General features: G+C 57.1%; 1 protein-coding gene and 1 long non-coding RNA gene across 6 annotated transcripts in view; one reads left to right on the top strand and one right to left on the bottom strand.

Moving 5' to 3' along the window:
- Positions 1-4,617, top strand: part of LOC142907760 (uncharacterized) — a 6,334-nt gene extending 1,717 nt beyond the window's left edge. Inside the window, exons 2-3 of the long non-coding RNA XR_012931257.1 lie at positions 605-2,041; positions 4,529-4,617. This is a non-coding gene — a long non-coding RNA (uncharacterized LOC142907760). The remainder of the gene's footprint in view (positions 1-604; positions 2,042-4,528) is intronic.
- LOC116958789 (uncharacterized) overlaps positions 1-19,961 on the bottom strand; it is a 35,929-nt gene extending 15,968 nt beyond the window's left edge. Inside the window, exons 1-10 of one of the 5 annotated variants that reach the window (XM_076057498.1) lie at positions 17,290-19,961; positions 15,759-17,251; positions 10,248-10,345; positions 8,597-8,672; positions 7,344-7,578; positions 5,806-6,206; positions 4,534-4,661; positions 4,017-4,140; positions 1,933-2,135; positions 545-640 (exon numbers count right to left, since the gene is read on the bottom strand). In XM_076057498.1, the coding sequence (XP_075913613.1) occupies positions 545-640; positions 1,933-2,135; positions 4,017-4,140; positions 4,534-4,661; positions 5,806-6,206; positions 7,344-7,578; positions 8,597-8,672; positions 10,248-10,345; positions 15,759-15,911 (1,514 nt within the window). In that variant the 5' untranslated portion in view covers positions 15,912-17,251; positions 17,290-19,961. Of the gene's footprint in view, positions 1-544; positions 641-1,932; positions 2,136-4,016; positions 4,141-4,533; positions 4,662-5,805; positions 6,207-7,343; positions 7,579-8,596; positions 8,673-10,247; positions 10,346-15,758 lie in introns of all 5 variants that reach the window. The other 4 variants (XM_076057497.1, XM_076057499.1, XM_076057495.1 and 1 more) reach the window with 4 other exon arrangements.
- Between the last annotated feature and the right edge of the window lie 39 nt (positions 19,962-20,000).

Here is a 20,000-nt window from a genome sequence, read left to right as displayed (position 1 = left end):
ACTGGGCAGTTGGAGGCAGTCGCCCTCCAACAACAACGGAGGGCGGAGGAGCGACGCTCAGAACAACGAGCGGAGCGCCGGGTGGCTAAAGCACAGCAGGTTGGCACAGTAGGGGGCACAGGTGGTGCATCAGCCAGTCATCTCAGTCAGTCGATCCGTGGCACCTGGGTCTGCCCCGTGACCTCCTGCCAGCGGGCGTTCGACACTTCACGTGGCCTCAGGGTGCACATAGCCTGGCACAAGCGCCGTGGTGACGTCACCGCCACTTAGTGGCGAATGGCGGTTGTTGTTAGTGGTGGTGATAGTAGTGGTGGTAGTGGTGGTGGTAGTGGTGGTGGTTATGGTGGTGGTAGTGGTGGTGGTGGTTGTGGTGGACGAAGGGGTGGATGAGATGGTGGATGAGGAGGTGGTAGTGGACGAGGATGAGGAGGTGGTGGATGAGGAGGTGGTGGATGAGGAGGTGGTGGATGAGGAGGTGGTGGATGAGGAGGTGGTGGATGAGGAGGTGGTGGATGAGGAGGTGGTGGATGAGGAGGTGACTCACTACGGTACGTGCTCGCTGGTGCCGTAGTTGTGGATGTTTGCTGCGGCTGTGATCCCGCAGACGATGACCGGGATCCCTCCTCCAATCAGATAGAACCTGGAGGAAGCCAATCAGAGACCAGTGCCACCAACACACAGAGACCCATAGACTCACCACCACCACACAGAGACCCATAGACTCATCACCACCACACAGAGACCCATAGACTCACCACCACACAGAGACCCATAGACTCACCACCACCACACAGAGACCCATAGACTCACCACCACCACACAGAGACCCATAGACTCACCACCACACAGAGACCCATAGACTCACCACCACCACACAGAGACCCATAGACTCATCACCACCACACAGAGACCCATAGACTCATCACCACGCAGAGACACATAGACTCATCACCACCACACAGAGACCCATAGACTCACCACCACCACACAGAGACCCATAGACTCATCACCACCACACAGACTCATAGACTCATCACCACGCAGATACCCATAGACTCATCACCACCACACAGAGACCCATAGACTCACCACCACACAGAGACACATAGACTCATCATCACCACACAGAGACCCATAGACTCATCACCACCACGCAGAGACCCATACACTCATCACCACCACGCAGAGACCCATAGACTCACCACCACCACACAGAGACCCATAGACTCATCACCACCACACAGAGACCCATAGACTCATCACCACCACACAGAGACCCATAGACTCATCACCACTACACAGAGACCCATAGACTCATCACCACCACACAGAGACCCATAGACTCACCACCACCACACAGAGACCCATAGATTCATCACCACCACACAGAGACCGATAGACTCACCACCACACAGAGACCCATAGACTCATCACCACCACACAGAGACCCATAGACTCATCACCACCACACAGAGACCCATAGACTCATCACCACCACACAGAGACCCATAGACTCATCACCACCACACAGAGACCCATAGACTCATCACCACCACACAGAGACCCATAGACTCACCACCACCACCACACAGAGACCCATAGACTCACCACCACCACCACCACACAGAGGCCCATAGACTCATCACCACCACACAGAGACCCATAGACTCACCACCACCACCACACAGAGACCCATAGACTCATCACCACCACACAGAGACCCATAGACTCACCACCACCACCACCACACAGAGACCCATAGACTCATCACCACCACACAGAGACCCAGTGTCTCATCACCACCACACAGAGACCCACAGACTCACCACCACTACATAGAGACCCATAGACTCACCACCACCACACAGAGACCCATAGACTCATCACACGAGGAACCCATCCAACAGCGGAGAGACCATCCGCCCGCGTCACCTGAGCATGGGCCTAGGTAGCGGGGCCTCCTCCTCCTCCTCGTCGTCGTCGTCCTCCTCCTCCTCGCCCGCGCGACCCCTGACCCCGGCGGATCCCCGTGGCGGACGAGGTGAGCCGGGCGGCAGCTGCTTGTAGAGGTTGCGCGCGAGGAGGCCCAGCCAGAGAAAGGTGGCGAGCGTGGCGTAGTGCAGCACCATGCCGACCTGTGGTGTGAGTGGGGGGTGTGGTGTGAGTGGGGGGTGTGGTGGGGGGCGTGGTGGGGGGAGCGTGGGGGGGGGAGCGTGGTGGGGGAGCGTGGGGGGGGAGCGTGGGGGGGGAGCGTGGTGGGGGGCGTGTGGGGGGCGTGGGGGGGGCGCCGGAGCGATGTGAAACTTCTGAAACTATTTTGGTATTTTCACCGGGTGTAAGGCGCCTCCCCCCACTGAGATACTTTGCAGTGGCATAGAGACCCATAGAGATCCATAGAGACCCATAGAGACCCATAGAGACACACAGAGACCCAAAGAGATCCATAGAGATCCATAGAGACCCACAGAGACACACAGAGACACACAGAGACACACAGAGACACAAAGAGGCCCATAGAGACCCACAGAGGCCCATAGAGACCCACAGAGATGCATAGAGACCCATAGAGACCCATAGAGACCCATAGAGACACAGGAATACAGAGACCCACAGAGGCCCATAGAGACCCACAGAGACACACAGAGACACACAGAGGCCCATAGAGACACAGAGAGACCCATAGAGACCCATAGAGACCCATAGGGACCCACAGAGACACAGATAGACCCATAGAGACCCATAGAGACCCACAGAGACACACAGAGACACACAGAGGCCCATAGAGACACAGAGAGACCCATAGAGACCCATAGAGACCCACAGAGACACACAGAGACAGAGACCCATAGAGACCCACAGAGACACACAGAGGCCAATAAAGACACACAGAGGCACACAGAGACCCACAGAGACCCACAGAGATGCATAGAGACCCATAGAGACACACAGAGACCCACAGAGACCCACAGAGACAGAGACCCACAGAGACCCACAGAGACTCACAGAGACCCACAGAGACACACAGAGACCAACAGAGACCCACAGAGACTCACAGACACCCACAGAGACTCACAGAGACCCACAGAGACCCACAGAGACTCACAGAGACCCACAGAGACCCACAGAAACCCACAGAGACACAGAGAGACTCACAGAGACAAACAGAGTCACACAGAGACCCACAGAGACCCACAGAGACACACAGAGACCCACAGAGACCCACACAGAGACCCACAGAGGCCCACAGAGGCCCACAGACACCCACAGAGACCCACAGAGACCCACAGAGACCCACAGAGACCCACAGAGACCCACAGAGACACACAGAGACTCACAGAGACTCACAGAGACTCACAGTGACCCACAGAGACACAGAGACCCACAGAGACCCACAGAGACTCACAGAGACCCACAGAGACTCACACAGAGACCCACAGAGGCCCACAGAGACCCACAGAGACCCACAGAGACCCACAGAGACTCACAGAGACCCACAGAGACACAGAGACCCACAGAGACCCACAGAGACTCACAGAGACCCACAGAGACCCACAGAGACCCACAGAGACACACAGAGACCCACAGAGACCCACACAGAGACCCACAGAGGCCCACAGAGACCCACAGAGACCCACAGAGACCCACAGAGACTCACAGAGACCCACAGAGACACAGAGACTCACAGAGACTCACAGAGACCCACAGAGACACAGAGACCCACAGAGACACACAGAGACACAGAGACACACAGAGACACACAGAGACTCACAGAGACACAGAGACACACAGAGACTCACAGAGACACAGAGACCCACAGAGACCCACAGAGACACACAGAGACACACAGAGAATCACAGAGACCCACAGAGACACACAGAGACCCACAGAGACTCACAGAGACCCACAGAGACTCACAGAGACACACAGAGACACACAGAGACCCACAGAGACCCACAGAGACCCACAGAGACCCACAGAGACCCACAGAGACCCTCCCTCCCCCCCTCCCCGCTCACGGCCTGGCACAGGGCGGTGTGATCGGTGCGCTCGACGCCGGCGGTGAAGACGGCGGCACTGAGGGCCGTGTGGGCGCTGACGTTCACCGTCATGTGCCACGCCTTGCGACCCACCCTCACCGCCCTGGCCCGGGGGGGGGGGCATGGGGGGAGAGGGGGGACACAGACAGAGGTGGACTACACACACACACACGGCTGTGGTGACCCCTGTGGTGACCCCTGTGGTGACCCCTGTGGTGACCGCTGTGGTGGCCCCTGTGGTGACCCCTGTGGTGACCCCTGTGGTGACCCCTGTCTGTGGTGACCCCTGTGGTGACCCCTGTGGTGACCCGTCTGTGGTGACCCCTGGCTGTGGTGACCCCTGTGGTGACCCCTGTGGTGACCCCTGTGGTGACCCCTGTGGTGACCCCTGGCTGTAGGGGCCCCTGTGGTGACCCCTGGCTATGGTGACCCCTGTGGTGACCCCTGTGGTGACCCCTGTGGTGACCCCTGGCTATGGTGACCCCGTGGAGGGCACCTGTGGAAGACGAGATAGGTGAGGACGATGGTGAGCGAGCAAGCGGTGAGCACGGCGGTGCCGGCGTGCATCACAGGTCGGAACGATGAGCTGGACACCAGGACGGGGTGCAGAGGGATGGACGTGTCCTGAGGGTGGTGGTGGTGGTGATGGTGGTGATGGTGATGGTGGTGATGGTGGTGGTGATGGTGGTGGTGATGGTGGTGGTGGTGATGGTGATGGTGGTGATGGTGGTGATGGTGATGGTGGTGATGGTGATGGTGGTGATGGTGGTGATGGTGGTGGTGGTGATGGTGGTGATGGTGGTGGTGATGGTGGTGGTGGTGGTGATGGTGGTGGTGGTGATGGTGGTGATGGTGGTGGTGATGGTGGTGGTGATGGCGGTGATGGTGGTGATGGTGGTGGTGGAGTTAACAACAAAAATCAACAACAACAATAACAACCAGAGGCACCAACAACAATCAACAAATCATGTTTGGGTGAGTGAATGTGCAGGTGAGTGAGTGGGTGAGTGGGAGGTGAGTGGGTGAGTGGGAGGTGAGTGGGTGAGTGGGAGGTGAGTGAGTGGGTGAGTGTGCAGGTGAGCGGGTGAGTGAGTGAGTGAGTGGGTGAGTGGGTGGGTGGGTGGGTGAGTGAGTGAGTGAGTGGGTGGGTGAGTGAGTGGGTGAGTGGGTGGGTGAGTGGGTGGGTGAGTGAGTGAGTGGGTGGGTGAGTGGGTGAGTGAGTGAGTGGGTGAGTGAGTGAGTGGGTGGGTGAGTGGGTGAGTGAGTAGTGGGTGAGTGGGTGAGTGAGTGAGTGAGTGGGTGGGTGAGTGGGTGAGTGAGTAGTGGGTGAGTGGGTGAGTGAGTGAGTGGGTGGGTGAGTGGGTGGGTGAGTGAGTGGGTGAGTGAGTGAGCGAGTGAGTGAGTGGGTGAGTGAGTAGTGGGTGAGTGAGTGAGCGAGTGAGTGAGTGAGTGGGTGGGTGAGTGGGTGAGTGAGTAGTGGGTGAGTGGGTGAGTGAGTGAGTGAGTGGGTGGGTGAGTGGGTGGGTGAGTGAGTGGGTGAGTGAGTAGTGGGTGAGTGGGTGAGTGAGTTAGTGAGTGAGTGAGTGGGTGAGTGAGTGAGTGGGTGGGTGAGTGGGTGAGTGAGTGGGTGAGTGAGTGAGCGAGTGAGTGAGTGAGTGTGGAGGTGAGTGGGTGAGTGAGTGAGTGAGTGACTGAGTGAGCGAGCGAGTGGGTGAGTGAGTGGGTGGGTGAGCGAGTGAGTGACTGAGTGAGTGGCAGCCCCTCTCACCGTGACCAGCGCCACGTGTCCCAGCTGCGTGCACAGCAGAGCCACCGCGGTGCCCTCCGTGGCTCTCCACACGCACGGTGCCACCGCACCACCACCACCACCGCCACCACCGCCACCACCGCCACCACCGCCACCACCGTCCACCACCCACACGCCATCTTGAGTGCTGGGCCATTTCCCATCACCACCACCACCATCACCACCATCACCACCAGCTTCTTTCACGGTGGGCGGTTTGGTGGGCGGGGACTGGCCGGTTGTGGTTGCCGGTGGTTGTGGTGGTGGCCGTGGCGGTGGTGGCGGTGGAAGCCGGAGGTAGGCGGCCCTGGGGGTAGGGCCTTGTGCGGAGTGGTGGAGGATGACAGCGATGGGCTCCGGCAGGGAGGAGAGCTGGACGCCATCTAGACAACGGGCAAAAAGGTGGCGGCCCCCTTGGTTACAACAACAACCACAACAACAACACACACTCATACACACTCACTCACACACTCACACACTCACTGATACACACACACACTCACTTACACTCACTCACTCACACACACACTCACTCACTCCCACACTCACTCACTCCCACACTCACTCACACACTCACTCACTCACACACTCACACACACACACACAGACTCTCTCTCACACTCACACACACACTCACACACTCACTCACTCACACACTCACTCACTCACACACACTCACACACTCACACACTCACTCACACACTCACTCACACACTCACTCACTCATTCACACACTCACTCATACACTCACTCACTCACACACACTCACACAGTCACTCACTCATACACTCATACACACTCACTCACACACTCACTCATACACTCACTCACTCATACACTCACACACTCACTCACTCACACACTCACTCTCACACACACACTCACTCATACACTCACTCACACACACTCACACACTCACTCACTCACACACACTCACACACTCACACACTCACTCACACACTCACACACACACTCATACACTCACTCACTCATACACTCACACACTCTCACACACTCACACACTCACACACTCTCACACACTCTCACACAACAACAACAACAACCGCCATTCGTTCACACACACACACACGCCTTACTCACCCACTCACACAAACATGCTCACCTTACTCACCCACTCACCCACCACCACCAACACAGCCACCGTGAACACCACCACCATCAACACGGCCACGGTGAACACCGCCACCACCAACACGGCCACCGTGAACACCGCCACCACCAACACGGCCACCGTGAACACCGCCACCACCAACCAGGCCACCGTGAACCCCACCACCATCAACACGGCCACCGTGAACACCGCCACCACCAACACGGCCATGGTGAACACCGCCACCACCAACACGGCCACCGTGAACACCGCCACCACCAACACGGCCACCGTGAACACCACCAACACCATCAACACGGCCACCGTGAACACCAACACCACCACCAACACGGCCATCGTGAACACCGCCACCATCACCACCAACACGGCCACCGTGAACCCGGCTCACCGATGCTCACGTAGACCACCGGGCCGGTGACTGCCACCGTTGAGTCGGCGGTGGTGCCGGTGGTGCCGGTGGTGGCGCCACGCGGAGGCGGTGGGAAGAGGAGGCCGTTGCGGTAGACGATCACCACCAGTCGGCAGCTCCCATCGTCCGCTGACGAGGTGGAGGAGGTGGAGGATGAGGAGGAGGTCGTGAAGAGAGATGCCGGTAGATGGATAGATGCTTCGGCGAGGCTGTTCTGTAGGAAAGAGAAGAGAGACAGAGACACAAGGTGAGTGTGTGTGTGTGTCTGTGTGTCTATGTGTGTTTGTGTGTGTGTGTGACTGTGTGAGTCTGTGCGTGTGTGTCTGTGTGTGTGACTGTGTGTGTGTGTCTGTGTGTGTGTCTGTGTGTGTGTCTGTGTGTGTGACTGTGTGTGTGTGTCTGTGTGTGTGTCTGTGTGTGTGTCTGTGTGTGTGTCTTAGTGTGTGTGTGTCTGTGTGTGTGTGTGTGTGTCTGTGTGTGTCTGTGTGTGTGTGTCTGTGTGTCTGTGTGTGTGATTGTTTGTGTGTGACTGGGGAGTGGTAGTGTAGTGGTTAGCGCTACGCTGCGCTATGAATCTGGCGACCCGGGTTCGATTCCCGCTCACGGCCAACACCAGTGACGATTATCTTAACCGGTCCCGGGCCTCCCCTAGGTCGACTCAGCCAAAAAATGAGTATCTGGTGCGGTGTGTAAACATCGCCACTAGGGAGACAAAGGTGGTCGGGCGTGGTGCTGGCCACCCACCCCCTCGTGTACCGTTCCGGCCTTCATAGGTGCTCGCTAACAGCACTCGCCCCTACAGTCTGTTACAGGCTATATGGGGGATCTTTGTCTGTGTGTAGGTGCTGCTACTCGCTACTAACAGCACTTGCCCCTACAGTCTGTGTGAGGCTACACGGGGGACCTTTGTCTGTGTGTAGGTGCTGCTACTCGCTACTAACAGCACTTGCCCCTACAGTCTGTTACAGGCTACACGGGGGATCTTTGTCTGTGTGTAGGTGCTGCTACTCGCTACTAACAGCACTTGCCCCTACAGTCTGTTACAGGCTACACGGGGGATCTTTGTCTGTGTGTAGGTGCTGCTACTCGCTGCTAACAGCACTTGCCCCTACAGCCTGTTACAGGCTACACGGGGGATCTTTGTCTGTGTGTAGGCGCTCGCTAACAGCACTTGCCCCTACAGTCTGCTAAGGCTATATGGGGGATCTTTGTCTGTGTGTGCGAGGCCTCACCTTGACCGGACTGCCCACGCTACACTTCACGTTGAGCTGCCCTTCGGCTGCCCGGCCACCCAACCCAAGGGCAGACCTGCAACACACACACAGAGAGCGGATGAGCGGGTGGGTGGGTGAGTGAGTGAGTGAGCGAGTGAGTGAGTGGGTGAGTGAGCGAGTGAGTGAGTGGGTGAGTGAGCGGGTGAGCGAGTGGGTGAGCGGGTGAGCGAGTGGGTGAACAGGCGAGAGAGTGGGTGAGCGAGTGAGTGAGCGGGTGAGCGAGTGGGTGAGCGGTTGGGCGAGTGCGTGAGTGGGTGAGTGAGTGAGTGGGTGAGTGGGTGAGTGAGTGAGTGGGTGAGTGAGTGAGTGGGTGAGTGAGTGGGTGGGTGAGTGAGTGGGTGAGTGAGTGGGTGAGTGAGTGGGTGAGTGAGTGAGTGGGTGAGTGAGCGAGTGGGTGGGTGAGTGAGCGGGTGAGTGAGTGAGTGAGTGGGTGAGTGAGTGGGTGAGTGAGTGAGTGAGTGGGTGAGTGGATGAGTGAGTGAGTGAGTGGGTGAGCGAGTGGGTGAGTGAGTGAGTGGGTGAGTGGGTGAGTGGGTGAGTGGGTGGGTGGGTGAGTGAGTGGGTGAGTGAGTGGGTGAGTGAGTGGGTGGGTGGGTGAGTGAGCAAGTGGGTGAGTGAGCGAGTGGGTGAGCGAGTGAGTGAGTGGGTGAGTGAGTGGGTGAGCGAGTAGGTGAGTGGGTGAGCGTGTGGGTGGGTGAGTGAGTGAGTGGGTGAGCGAGTGAGTGGGTGAGTGAGTGAGTGGGTGAGTGGGTGGGTGGGTGAGTGAGTGGGTGGGTGAGTGGGTGAGTGAGTGGGTGGGTGGGTGAGTGAGCGAGTGGGTGAGTGAGCGAGTGGGTGAGCGAGTGAGTGAGTGGGTGAGTGAGTGGGTGAGCGAGTAGGTGAGTGGGTGAGCGTGTGGGTGGGTGAGTGAGTGAGTGGGTGAGCGAGTGAGTGAGTGGGTGAGTGAGTGAGTGGGTGAGTGGGTGGGTGGGTGAGTGAGTGAGTGGGTGGGTGAGTGGGTGAGTGAGTGGGTGGGTGGGTGAGTGAGTGAGTGAGTGGGTGGGTGAGTGGGTGAGTGAGTGGGTGGGTGAGTGAGTGAGTGAGTGGGTGAGTGAGTGGGTGAGCGAGTAGGTGAGTGGGTGAGCGTGTGGGTGGGTCAGTGAGTGAGTGGGTGAGCGAGTGAGTGAGTGGGTGAGTGAGTGAGTGGGTGAGTGGGTGGGTGGGTGAGTGAGTGAGTGAGTGGGTGGGTGAGTGGGTGAGTGAGTGGGTGGGTGAGTGAGTGAGTGGGTGGGTGAGTGGGTGAGTGAGTGGGTGGGTGAGTGAGTGAGTGAGCGCGTGGGTGAGTGAGTGAGTGGGTGAGTGAGTGAGCGAGTGAGTGAGTGAGTGAGCGAGTGAGCGAGTGGGTGAGCGAGTGAGTGGGTGAGCGAGTGGGTGAGTAGGTGAGTGTGTGGGTGAGTGAGTGGGTGAGTGAGTGGGTGAGTGAGTGAGTGGGTGAGTGAGTGAGTGGGTGAGTGAGTGAGTGGGTGAGTAGGTGAGTGTGTGGGTGAGTGAGTGGGTGAGTGAGTGGGTGAGTGAGTGAGTGGGTGAGTGAGTGAGTGGGTGAGTGAGTGAGTGGGTGGGTGAGCGCCACCTGTCGGGTGAGGGCTGTCTGCGCCCCGTGCTGCACCACATTCCGGTGAAACTTCGCGGCTTCACCCTCAGCACCGCCACCGCCACGTTCACCGTCAACTGGCACGGGCGGGAGGTGGGGCAGAGGGAGGTTTAGGATGACCGTGTTTCTGTGTGTGTGTCTCTGTGTGTGTCTCTGTGTGTGTGTCTCTGTGTGTGTGTCTCTGTGTGTGTGTCTCTGTGTGTGTCTCTGTGTATGTGTCTGTGTCTCTGTGTGTGTGTGTCTCTGTGTGTGTGTCTCTGTGTGTGTGTCTGTGTCTCTGTGTGTGTGTGTCTCTGTGTGTGTGTGTCTCTGTGTGTGTGTCTCTGTGTGTGTGTCTGTGTGTGTGTGTCTGTGTGTGTCTGTGTGTGTGTGTCTGTGTGTGTCTGTGTGTGTGTCTCTGTGTGTGTGTCTCTGTGTGTGTGTCTCTGTGTGTGTGTCTGTGTGTGTGTCTCTGTGTGTGTGTCTGTGTGTGTGTGTCTGTGTGTGTGTGTCTGTGTCTCTGTGTGTGTGTCTGTTTGTGTGTGTCTGTGTGTGTGTGTCTCTGTGTGTGTGTGTCTCTGTGTGTGTGTCTGTGTGTGTGTGTGTCTCTGTGTGTGTGTGTGTCTCTGTGTGTGTGTCTGTGTGTGTGTCTCTGTGTGTGTGTCTCTGTGTCCGGCAAAACAACCCCCTACCTCCTCGCGGTGCCGGACGGGCAACTCTGTCGTGGACAGTGCTGTGGGGGGAGTTCCAATTTTGATTGGCTCCTCCCCTCATGGCATATGTGTCCACCACAGGGGCTAAACGGGGGCTCTGGACGGGTGCGAAGGGCTGGTAACCCCTCCACCTTCAATTAATTACCACAAAACCACGAATTAAAGTGAAATATGTAACAACTAAGCTTGTGCCGGAGGCCCCGGGGGGCCAGGCGTCTATGACGTCTCCTGGCCAAACCCCAATTGGCGGAGCCAGGAGATTGAATACCTACCCTCGGGGCTACTCCAGAAACAACGAAAAGCCACTACGGGTGGCCACGTGGAATGTTCGAACGCTCACTGCAGAGGAGAGGCTGCCACTCCTCTGTCGGGAGCTGGACCGGTACCGCATGGATCTATGCGGCATTCAGGAGGTCCGGTGGACCGGCTCTGGCTCCTGCCACCATGAGGGGTGGACAGTCCTCTACTCGGGGCAGCAGACTGCCAAACAACAGGGTGTGGGTCTTCTTTTGAACAAAAGAATGAAGGGGGCGTGGGAGCGTGGCGGTGAGGTGTGGGAAGCTGTAAGCCCCAGGCTACTTTGGGCTCGCCTTCCCATCAACCGGAGGCGAGGAATGGTGGTCGTGGTTACTTATGCCCCCACCGAAGATGAACATCCGTGGAGGGATGCAGGCAAAGCCGATGAGTCAGATGTCTTCTATGACCTCCTGTCACAGGTGCTGGCTAAAGTGGCCCCTCGGGATAGAGTCATCATGTTGGGTGACTTCAATGCCCGAGTTGGTCATGATACTGGCACCTGGTCTGGAGTGATTGGAGGGCATGGGCCAGATCAGCTCAATAACAACGGTAGGAGGCTGCTAGATTTTTGTGCAGCCCATGGGCTTGTAATTACCAACACGCTGTTCCGGCATCGGCGCATCCACACAACATCATGGATGCATGCCGGGTCCAAGCAAGAACATCTGCTGGACTACATAGTGACGGACCAGCGAATGCGAGCCCATGTCCTTGACACCAGGACCTACCGTGGAGCGGATCTGCCCTCAGACCATCGACTAGTCATCTGTAAGATGCGCCTGCCATTCTTCCACTCCGGTGGTGGGTGTACACCCAGGACCCCATTCCAACCTAAAGTGGCCTGGTCTCAGTTATCTGATGAAAGTTGCAAGCGAGAATTTCATCATCGCTTGCGGCTGGGATTGGCATCGTCCCCGACTCCTCCTGATGTCGAGGGTAAATGGGCGAGGTTTAGGACTGTGACTCATGCAGCTGCAATGGCTGCTTTGGGTACGCGGTCCAGACCTCCCCAGACACCCTGGATGACAGAGGAGTTGTTCAGGATGGTTGAGAAAAAGCGACAGGCCCACTGTCATCGGCTACAGAATCCCACGTCAGAGAATGAGGAGGCTTACCGCAGCCTTCGCTCGGAGGTTCGGAGAGCCGTGAGGCGCTGCAAGGATGGGTGGTGGTCGCGGGTTGCTGAGGAGATGGAGTCTGCCTCAGTGGCCCGCAATCACAAATCTCTATTTAACTCCATCAAAAAAGTAACCTGCAGCGCCACACCTATTACCATCATTAGGGGAAAAAACGGTGATCCAATTTCCGACCCCCAGGAACAGGTTCGCAGATTTGCTGAGCATTTCTGTGAGGTCCTGGGGGAGGGAAAATCCCACAGCCAGGAAAACATCGTGGCACAAAGTGAGGATGACCCTGCTGAGGCTGCGGTGCCTCAAATATTGGATGAAGTCACCCCCTGTGAGTGGCTGGCTGAGGTGCCATCTGCTGAGGAAGTATTGAAGGCGATACGGAGTCTGAGACCAGGAAAGGCAGCGGGCAGAGATGATCTCCCAAGCGAAATGCTGAGGGAGGGTGGCGTTTGTGCACAGACTGCCCTATATGACATCATAACAACAGTCTGGACCACTGGACGGGTTCCGCAGGATTGGAAGGATGCCCTGGTGGTCCCCCTTTTTAAGAAGGGGGACCGCACAGACTGTAACAACTACAGGGGCATCTCACTCCTCAGTGTGCCGGGAAAGGTCCTGGCAAGGATTATTCAGCATCGCCTTGCCAGGCACGCTGAGGAGAGGCTTGCGGAGCCCCAATGCGGTTTCAGGAAAGGGCGGTCCTGCACAGATGCCATATTTTCTGTCCGTCTGCTACAGCAGAGGTGTAGGGAATTCCAACAAGACCTACATCTCTGCTTTATTGACCTGGTCAAGGCCTATGATACCATCAGTAGGCCTGGGCTCTGGGTCGTTCTTCGTGCTTTTGGAGTACCTGACCCTCTGCTCACGATCATTAAGGACCTTCATGATGGTGAGCGGGCCCGGGTAAAACTACGTGGCCGGGAGTCAGAGCCATTCCATGTACAACTTGGGATGCGACAGGGATGTCCTCTGGCTCCCACATTATTTAACATCTATTTTGACCACGTAGTTCGTGAAGCCTTCAATAGCTGTACCGGGGGAATCTCCATATGGTACAGATATAATGGGAGGCTAATCGATGCCCGGGTGCGGTCAAGGGATGGCTCCCTATTGCTCAACCACGTTATGTATGCTGATGACTTGGTAATAGCTGCTCAGTCAGAGGAGGAGTTGGAGACGCTGCTGCTGAGACTGGAGCGTGCCACTAAGAGGTGGGGCCTTACCATCAGCCCCACCAAAACTAAGCACCTGCCTGGGTATTTTGTACCATCGGACACTCCACCCCCACAACTCCCAATCGGTGATGGGGCAGTTGTGGAGAGAGTGGAGAGTTTCCCATACCTGGGCAGTGTGCTTATGACTGGCTCCAGTTTAACAGCAGAGGTCTCACTCCGAATCAGTCGAGCGGAAATATCTTTTCATTGGTTGCGTAACGCTGTGTGGAAGCTACCTGGTCTGTCGCTTCGCACTAAGCTTCAGGTCTTCTCGGCCACGGTCATTCCCTCCCTTCTCTACGCTTGCGAAACGTGGACCCCCCTAATGGAACATCTTCGCCGGTTAGAAACATTTAGGCTGACCTGCCTACGATCCATCCTGGGTTTAACCAGACTGGATTGTGTGAGGAGCTCACAAATCCTTGAAAGATCTGGGCAGGGTCCCATCGGTGAGCTCCTCCGGCAGGCAAGGCTGCGATGGCTGGGTCATGTAGCCCGCATGCCCAGCCACCGCATGCCGAAACAGCTTTTGTTTGGCCGGATTGAGGGGGCTAAGCGGGCGCGGCACGGGCTAGAGAAGAGATGGAGTGATGTGGTACAGGAGGACGTGGAGCTGAGTGGACTTGCCGATGACTGGTACCAGCGGTGTCAAGATCGGCCTCTGTGGAGGAGGCTCGTGAAGGATGCTACTGGGCAGTTGGAGGCAGTCGCCCTCCAACAACAACGGAGGGCGGAGGAGCGACGCTCACAACAGCGAGCGGAGCGCCGGGTGGCTAAAGCACAGCAGGTTGGCACAGTAGGGGGCACAGGTGGTGCATCAGCCAGTCATCTCAGTCAGTCGACCCGTGGCACCTGGGTCTGCCCCGTGACCTCCTGCCAGCGGGCGTTCGACACTTCACGTGGCCTCAGGGTGCACATAGCCTGGCACAAGCGTCGTGGTGACGTCACCGCCACTTAGTGGCGAATGGCGGTTGTTGTTGTTGTTGTTGTGTGTCTCTGTGTGTGTGTGTCTGTGCGTGTGTCTCTGTGCGTGTGTCTCTGTGTGTCTCTGTGTGTGTCTCTGTGCTCTGTGCGTGTCTCTGTGTGTGTCTCTGTGCGTGTCTCTGTGTGTGTGTCTCTGTGTGTGTGTCTGTGTGTGTCTCCGTGTGTCTCTGTGTCTCCGTGTGTCTCTGTGTCTCTGTGTGTGTGTCTCTGTGTGTGTCTGTGTGTCTGTGTGTGTGTGTCTGTGTGTCTGTGTGTGTGTCTGTGTGTGTGTCTCTGTGTGTGTGTGTCTGTGTGTGTCTCTGTGTGTGTGTACCGCTCCCCACATCTTTGTCTGTGTCTCTGTGTGTGTGTCTGTGTGTGTCTCTGTGTGTCTCTCTGTGTGTGTGTCTCTGTGTGTGTCTCTGTGTGTCTCCGTGTGTGTGTCTCCGTGTGTGTGTCTCTGTGTGTCTCTCTGTGTGTGTCTCTGTGTGTGTGTCTCTGTGTGTGTCTCTGTGTGTGTCTCTGTGTGTGTGTCTGTGTGTGTGTCTCTGTGTGTGTGTCTCTGTGTGTGTGTCTCTGTGTGTGTGTCTCTGTGTGTGTCTCTGTGTGTCTCTGTGTGTGTCTCTGTGTGTGTCTCTGTGTGTGTCTCTGTGTGTGTGTGTCTCCGTGTGTGTCTCCACGTCTCCCCATGCGCCCCTGCGCGTCTCCACACGGCTCCCTGTCTCCGTGTCTCCCCACATCTCCCCACCGTGCCCCCCACCGTGCCCCCCACCGTGCCCCCCACCGTGCCCACCCACCGTGCCCACCCACCGTGCCCCCCCGTGTCTCTCTCCGTGTGTCTCCCCGTGTGTCTCTGTGTGTGTGTCTCCGTGTCTCTGTGTGTATCTCCGTCTGTCTCCGTGTGTCTCGGTGTGTGTCTCCGTGTCTCTGTGTGTGTCTCTCAATGTCTCACACCGTGTGTCTCTGTGTCTCTCCGTGTGTCTCTGTGTCTCTCCGTGTCTCTCAATGTCTCACACCATGTACCCGTGTGTCTCCGTGTGTGTCTCCGTGTGTCTCTGTGTGTGTGTCTCTCAATGTCTCACACCGTGTATCTCCGTGTGTCTCCGTGTGTGTCTCCCCGTGCCCACCCACCGTGCCCACCCACCGTGCCCCCCACCGTGCCCCCCACCGTGCCCACCCACCGTGCCCCACCTTGTAGAGCTCCTGGCTGGCGCTCACTCCCAGTGTGCCGCTGGTGGCAGCTGCCAGTGCCTCCAGCGTGCTCACGATCCTCAGGCCGGCTCCGTAGCGGCGCTGGGCGGACACCAGCACCTTGGGGTCGGCCTGCATGGCGCTACTCACCATCTCGAGCACCAGCTGCCCTAGCTGGGAGACACAGAGACACACACACACACAGCTGCCCTAGCTGGCAGACACAGAGACACACACACACAGCTGCCCTAGCTGGTAGACACACAGACACACACACACACACAGCTGCCCCTAGCTGGTAGACACAGAGACACACACACACACAGCTGCCCCTAGCTGGCAGACACAGAGACACACACACACACAGCTGCCCTAGCTGGTAGACACAGAGACACACACACACACACAGCTGCCCTAGCTGGCAGACACAGAGACACACACACACAGCTGTCCTAGCTGGCAGACACAGAGACACACACACACACAGCTGCCCTAGCTGGCAGACACAGAGACACACACACACACAGCTGCCCCTAGCTGGCAGACACAGAGACACACACACACACAGCTGCCCTAGCTGGTAGACACAGAGACACACACACACACAGCTGCCCTAGCTGGGAGACACAGAGACACACACACACACACAGCTGCCCTAGCTGGTAGACACAGAGACACACACACACACAGCTGCCCTAGCTGGTAGACACAGAGACACACACACACACAGCTGCCCTAGCTGGCAGACACAGACACACACACACACACAGCTGTCCTAGCTGGCAGACACAGAGACACACACACACACAGCTGCCCTAGCTGGGAGACACAGAGACACACACACACAGCTGCCCCTAGCTGGCAGACACAGAGACACACACACACAGCTGCCCTAGCTGGCAGACACAGAGACACACACACACACAGCTGCCCTAGCTGGGAGACACAGAGACACACACACACACACAGCTGCCCTAGCTGGTAGACACAGAGACACACACAGCTGCCCTAGCTGGCAGACACAGAGACACACACACACACACAGCTGCCCCTAGCTGGCAGACACACACACACACAGCTGCCCTAGCTGGCAGACACAGAGACACACACACACACAGCTGCCCTAGCTGGCAGACACACAGACACACACAGCTGCCCTAGCTGGCAGACACAGAGACACACACACACACAGCTGCCCCTAGCTGGTAGACACACAGACACACACACAGCTGCCCCTAGCTGGCAGACACACACACACACACACAGCTGTCCTAGCTGGTAGACACACAGACACACACACACACAGCTGCCCTAGCTGGCAGACACACACACACACAGCTGCCCCTAGCTGGCAGACACACACACACACACAGCTGCCCTAGCTGGGAGACACACAGACACACACACACACACAGCTGCCCTAGCTGGCAGACACAGAGACACACACACACACAGCTGCCCTAGCTGGTAGACACAGAGACACACACACACAGCTGCCCTAGCTGGCAGACACAGAGACACACACACACACAGCTGTCCTAGCTGGCAGACACAGAGACACACACACAGCTGCCCTAGCTGGGAGACACAGACACACACACACAGCTGCCCTAGCTGGCAGACACAGACACACACACACAGCTGCCCTAGCTGGCAGACACAGAGACACACACACACACAGCTGCCCTAGCTGGTAGACACACACACACATAGCTGCCCTAGCTGGCAGACACAGAGACACACACACACACACAGCTGCCCCTAGCTGGCAGACACACACACACACAGCTGCCCTAGCTGGCAGACACAGAGACACACACACACACAGCTGCCCTAGCTGGCAGACACAGAGACACACACACACACAGCTGCCCTAGCTGGGAGACACAGAGACACACACACACACACAGCTGCCCTAGCTGGTAGACACAGAGACACACACAGCTGCCCTAGCTGGCAGACACAGAGACACACACACACACACAGCTGCCCCTAGCTGGCAGACACACACACACACAGCTGCCCTAGCTGGCAGACACAGAGACACACACACACACAGCTGCCCTAGCTGGCAGACACAGAGACACACACACACACAGCTGCCCCTAGCTGGCAGACAAACACACACACAGCTGCCCTAGCTGGCAGACACAGAGACACACACACACAGCTGCCCTAGCTGGGAGACACAGAGACACACACACACACACAGCTGCCCTAGCTGGTAGACACAGAGACACACACACACACACACAGCTGCCCTAGCTGGCAGACACAGAGACACACACACACACACACACAGCTGCCCTAGCTGGCAGACACACAGACACACACACACACACAGCTGCCCTAGCTGGCAGACACAGAGAACACACACACACACAGCTGCCCTAGCTGGTAGACACAGAGACACACAGCTGTCCTAGCTGGTAGACACAGAGACACAGACACACACAGCTGCCCTAGCTGGTAGACACAGAGACACACACACACACAGCTGCCCTAGCTGGTAGACACAGAGACACACACACACACACAGCTGCCCTAGCTGGCAGACACAGAGACACACACACACAGCTGCCCTAGCTGGCAGACACAGAGACACACACACATAGCTGCCCTAGCTGGCAGACACAGAGACACACACACACAGCTGCCCTAGCTGGCAGACACAGACACACACACAGCTGCCCTAGCTGGCAGACACAGACACACACACACAGCTGCCCTAGCTGGCAGACACAGAGACACACACACACACAGCTGCCCTAGCTGGCAGACACACACACACAGCTGCCCTAGCTGGTAGACACAGAGACACACACACACACAGCTGCCCTAGCTGGCAGACACAGAGACACACACACACACAGCTGCCCTAGCTGGCAGACACAGAGACACACACACACACAGCTGCCGTAGCTGGCAGACACAGAGACACACACACACACACAGCTGCCCTAGCTGGCAGACACAGAGACATACACACACACAGCTGCCCTAGCTGGTAGACACAGAGACACACACACACACAGCTGCCCTAGCTGGCAGACACAGAGACACACACACACACAGCTGCCCTAGCTGGCAGACACAGACACACACACACACACACAGCTGCCCTAGCTAGCAGACACAGAGACACACACACACACACAGCTGCCCTAGCTGGCAGACACAGAGACACACACACACAGCTGCCCTAGCTGGCAGACACAGACACACACACACACAGCTGCCCTATCTGGCAGACACAGAGACACACACACACACACAGCTGCCCTAGCTGGCAGACCACGTGGCGGTGACGTCGCCACGACGCTTGTGCCAGGCTAGGTGCAACGTTAAAGCCGCGCGAAGCGTCGAACGCCCGCCGGCAAGAGGTCACGGGGCAGACCCAGCAGAGTTGTTAGTAAAGAGTTGTTAGTGAGTAAGTAGTTGTTAGTAAGTAAGGAGTTGTTAGTAAGTAAGGAGTTGTTAGTAAGTAAGGAGTTGTTAGTGTGCGGCGATGGAGCGGCGATCGATCGAGGGTCCAATTGGAACCGCGTTGTGATCGGGATCGCGCTCGCTGAAGGTGCTGATGCCTTCAGGGAAATCGTGGACTCTGTAGACTCGGCTTCGCACAACTCTGTGAGTCTCTCGCTGAGGGGTGCCGATGCTTTCAGGTAAATCGTGGACTCTGTAGACTCGGCTTCGCACAATTCTGTGAGTCTCTCGCTGGGGGGTGCTGATGCCTTCAGGGAAATCGTGGACTCTGTAGACTCGGCTGCCCACAATTCTGTGAGTCTCTGCCGTTACTTATCGCCAATCAAGGACTCAGACTATTGTCCTATCATCTCATAGAGTCCCTGGCACGTCATAATAATAATAATATGCTACACAGTGGCAATGGGAGTTGTAAAATGCTGATGTATTACTAATAAACCCCAGTCATGAAAAGCTTCACGAACTACGTGGTCGAAGTAGACGTTCAATAATGTGGGAGCCAGAGGACATCCCTGTCGCACCCCAAGGTGTACAGGGAATGGCTCCGACTCCCGGCCACGTAGTTTTACCCGGGTCCGCTCACCATCACGAAGGTCCTTAATGATCGTGAGCAGAGGGTCAGGTACTCCGAAAGCACGAAGAACGACCCAGAGCCCAGGCCTACTGATGGTATCATAGGCCTTGACCAGGTCAATAAAGCAGAGATGTAGGTCTTGTTGGAATTATACTCGTCGCACGATCAACATACAACTAACG

The sequence above is a fragment of the Petromyzon marinus genome, chromosome 83 (genome assembly GCF_048934315.1).
Source record: "Petromyzon marinus isolate PM22_M1 ecotype Great Lakes invasive population chromosome 83, UKy_Petmar_22M1.pri1.0, whole genome shotgun sequence".
In the NCBI taxonomy this organism is placed as follows: domain Eukaryota; kingdom Metazoa; phylum Chordata; class Hyperoartia; order Petromyzontiformes; family Petromyzontidae; genus Petromyzon; species Petromyzon marinus.
Note: the sequence above shows the minus strand (reverse complement) of the source record. Positions and strands in the feature narration are given on the sequence as shown.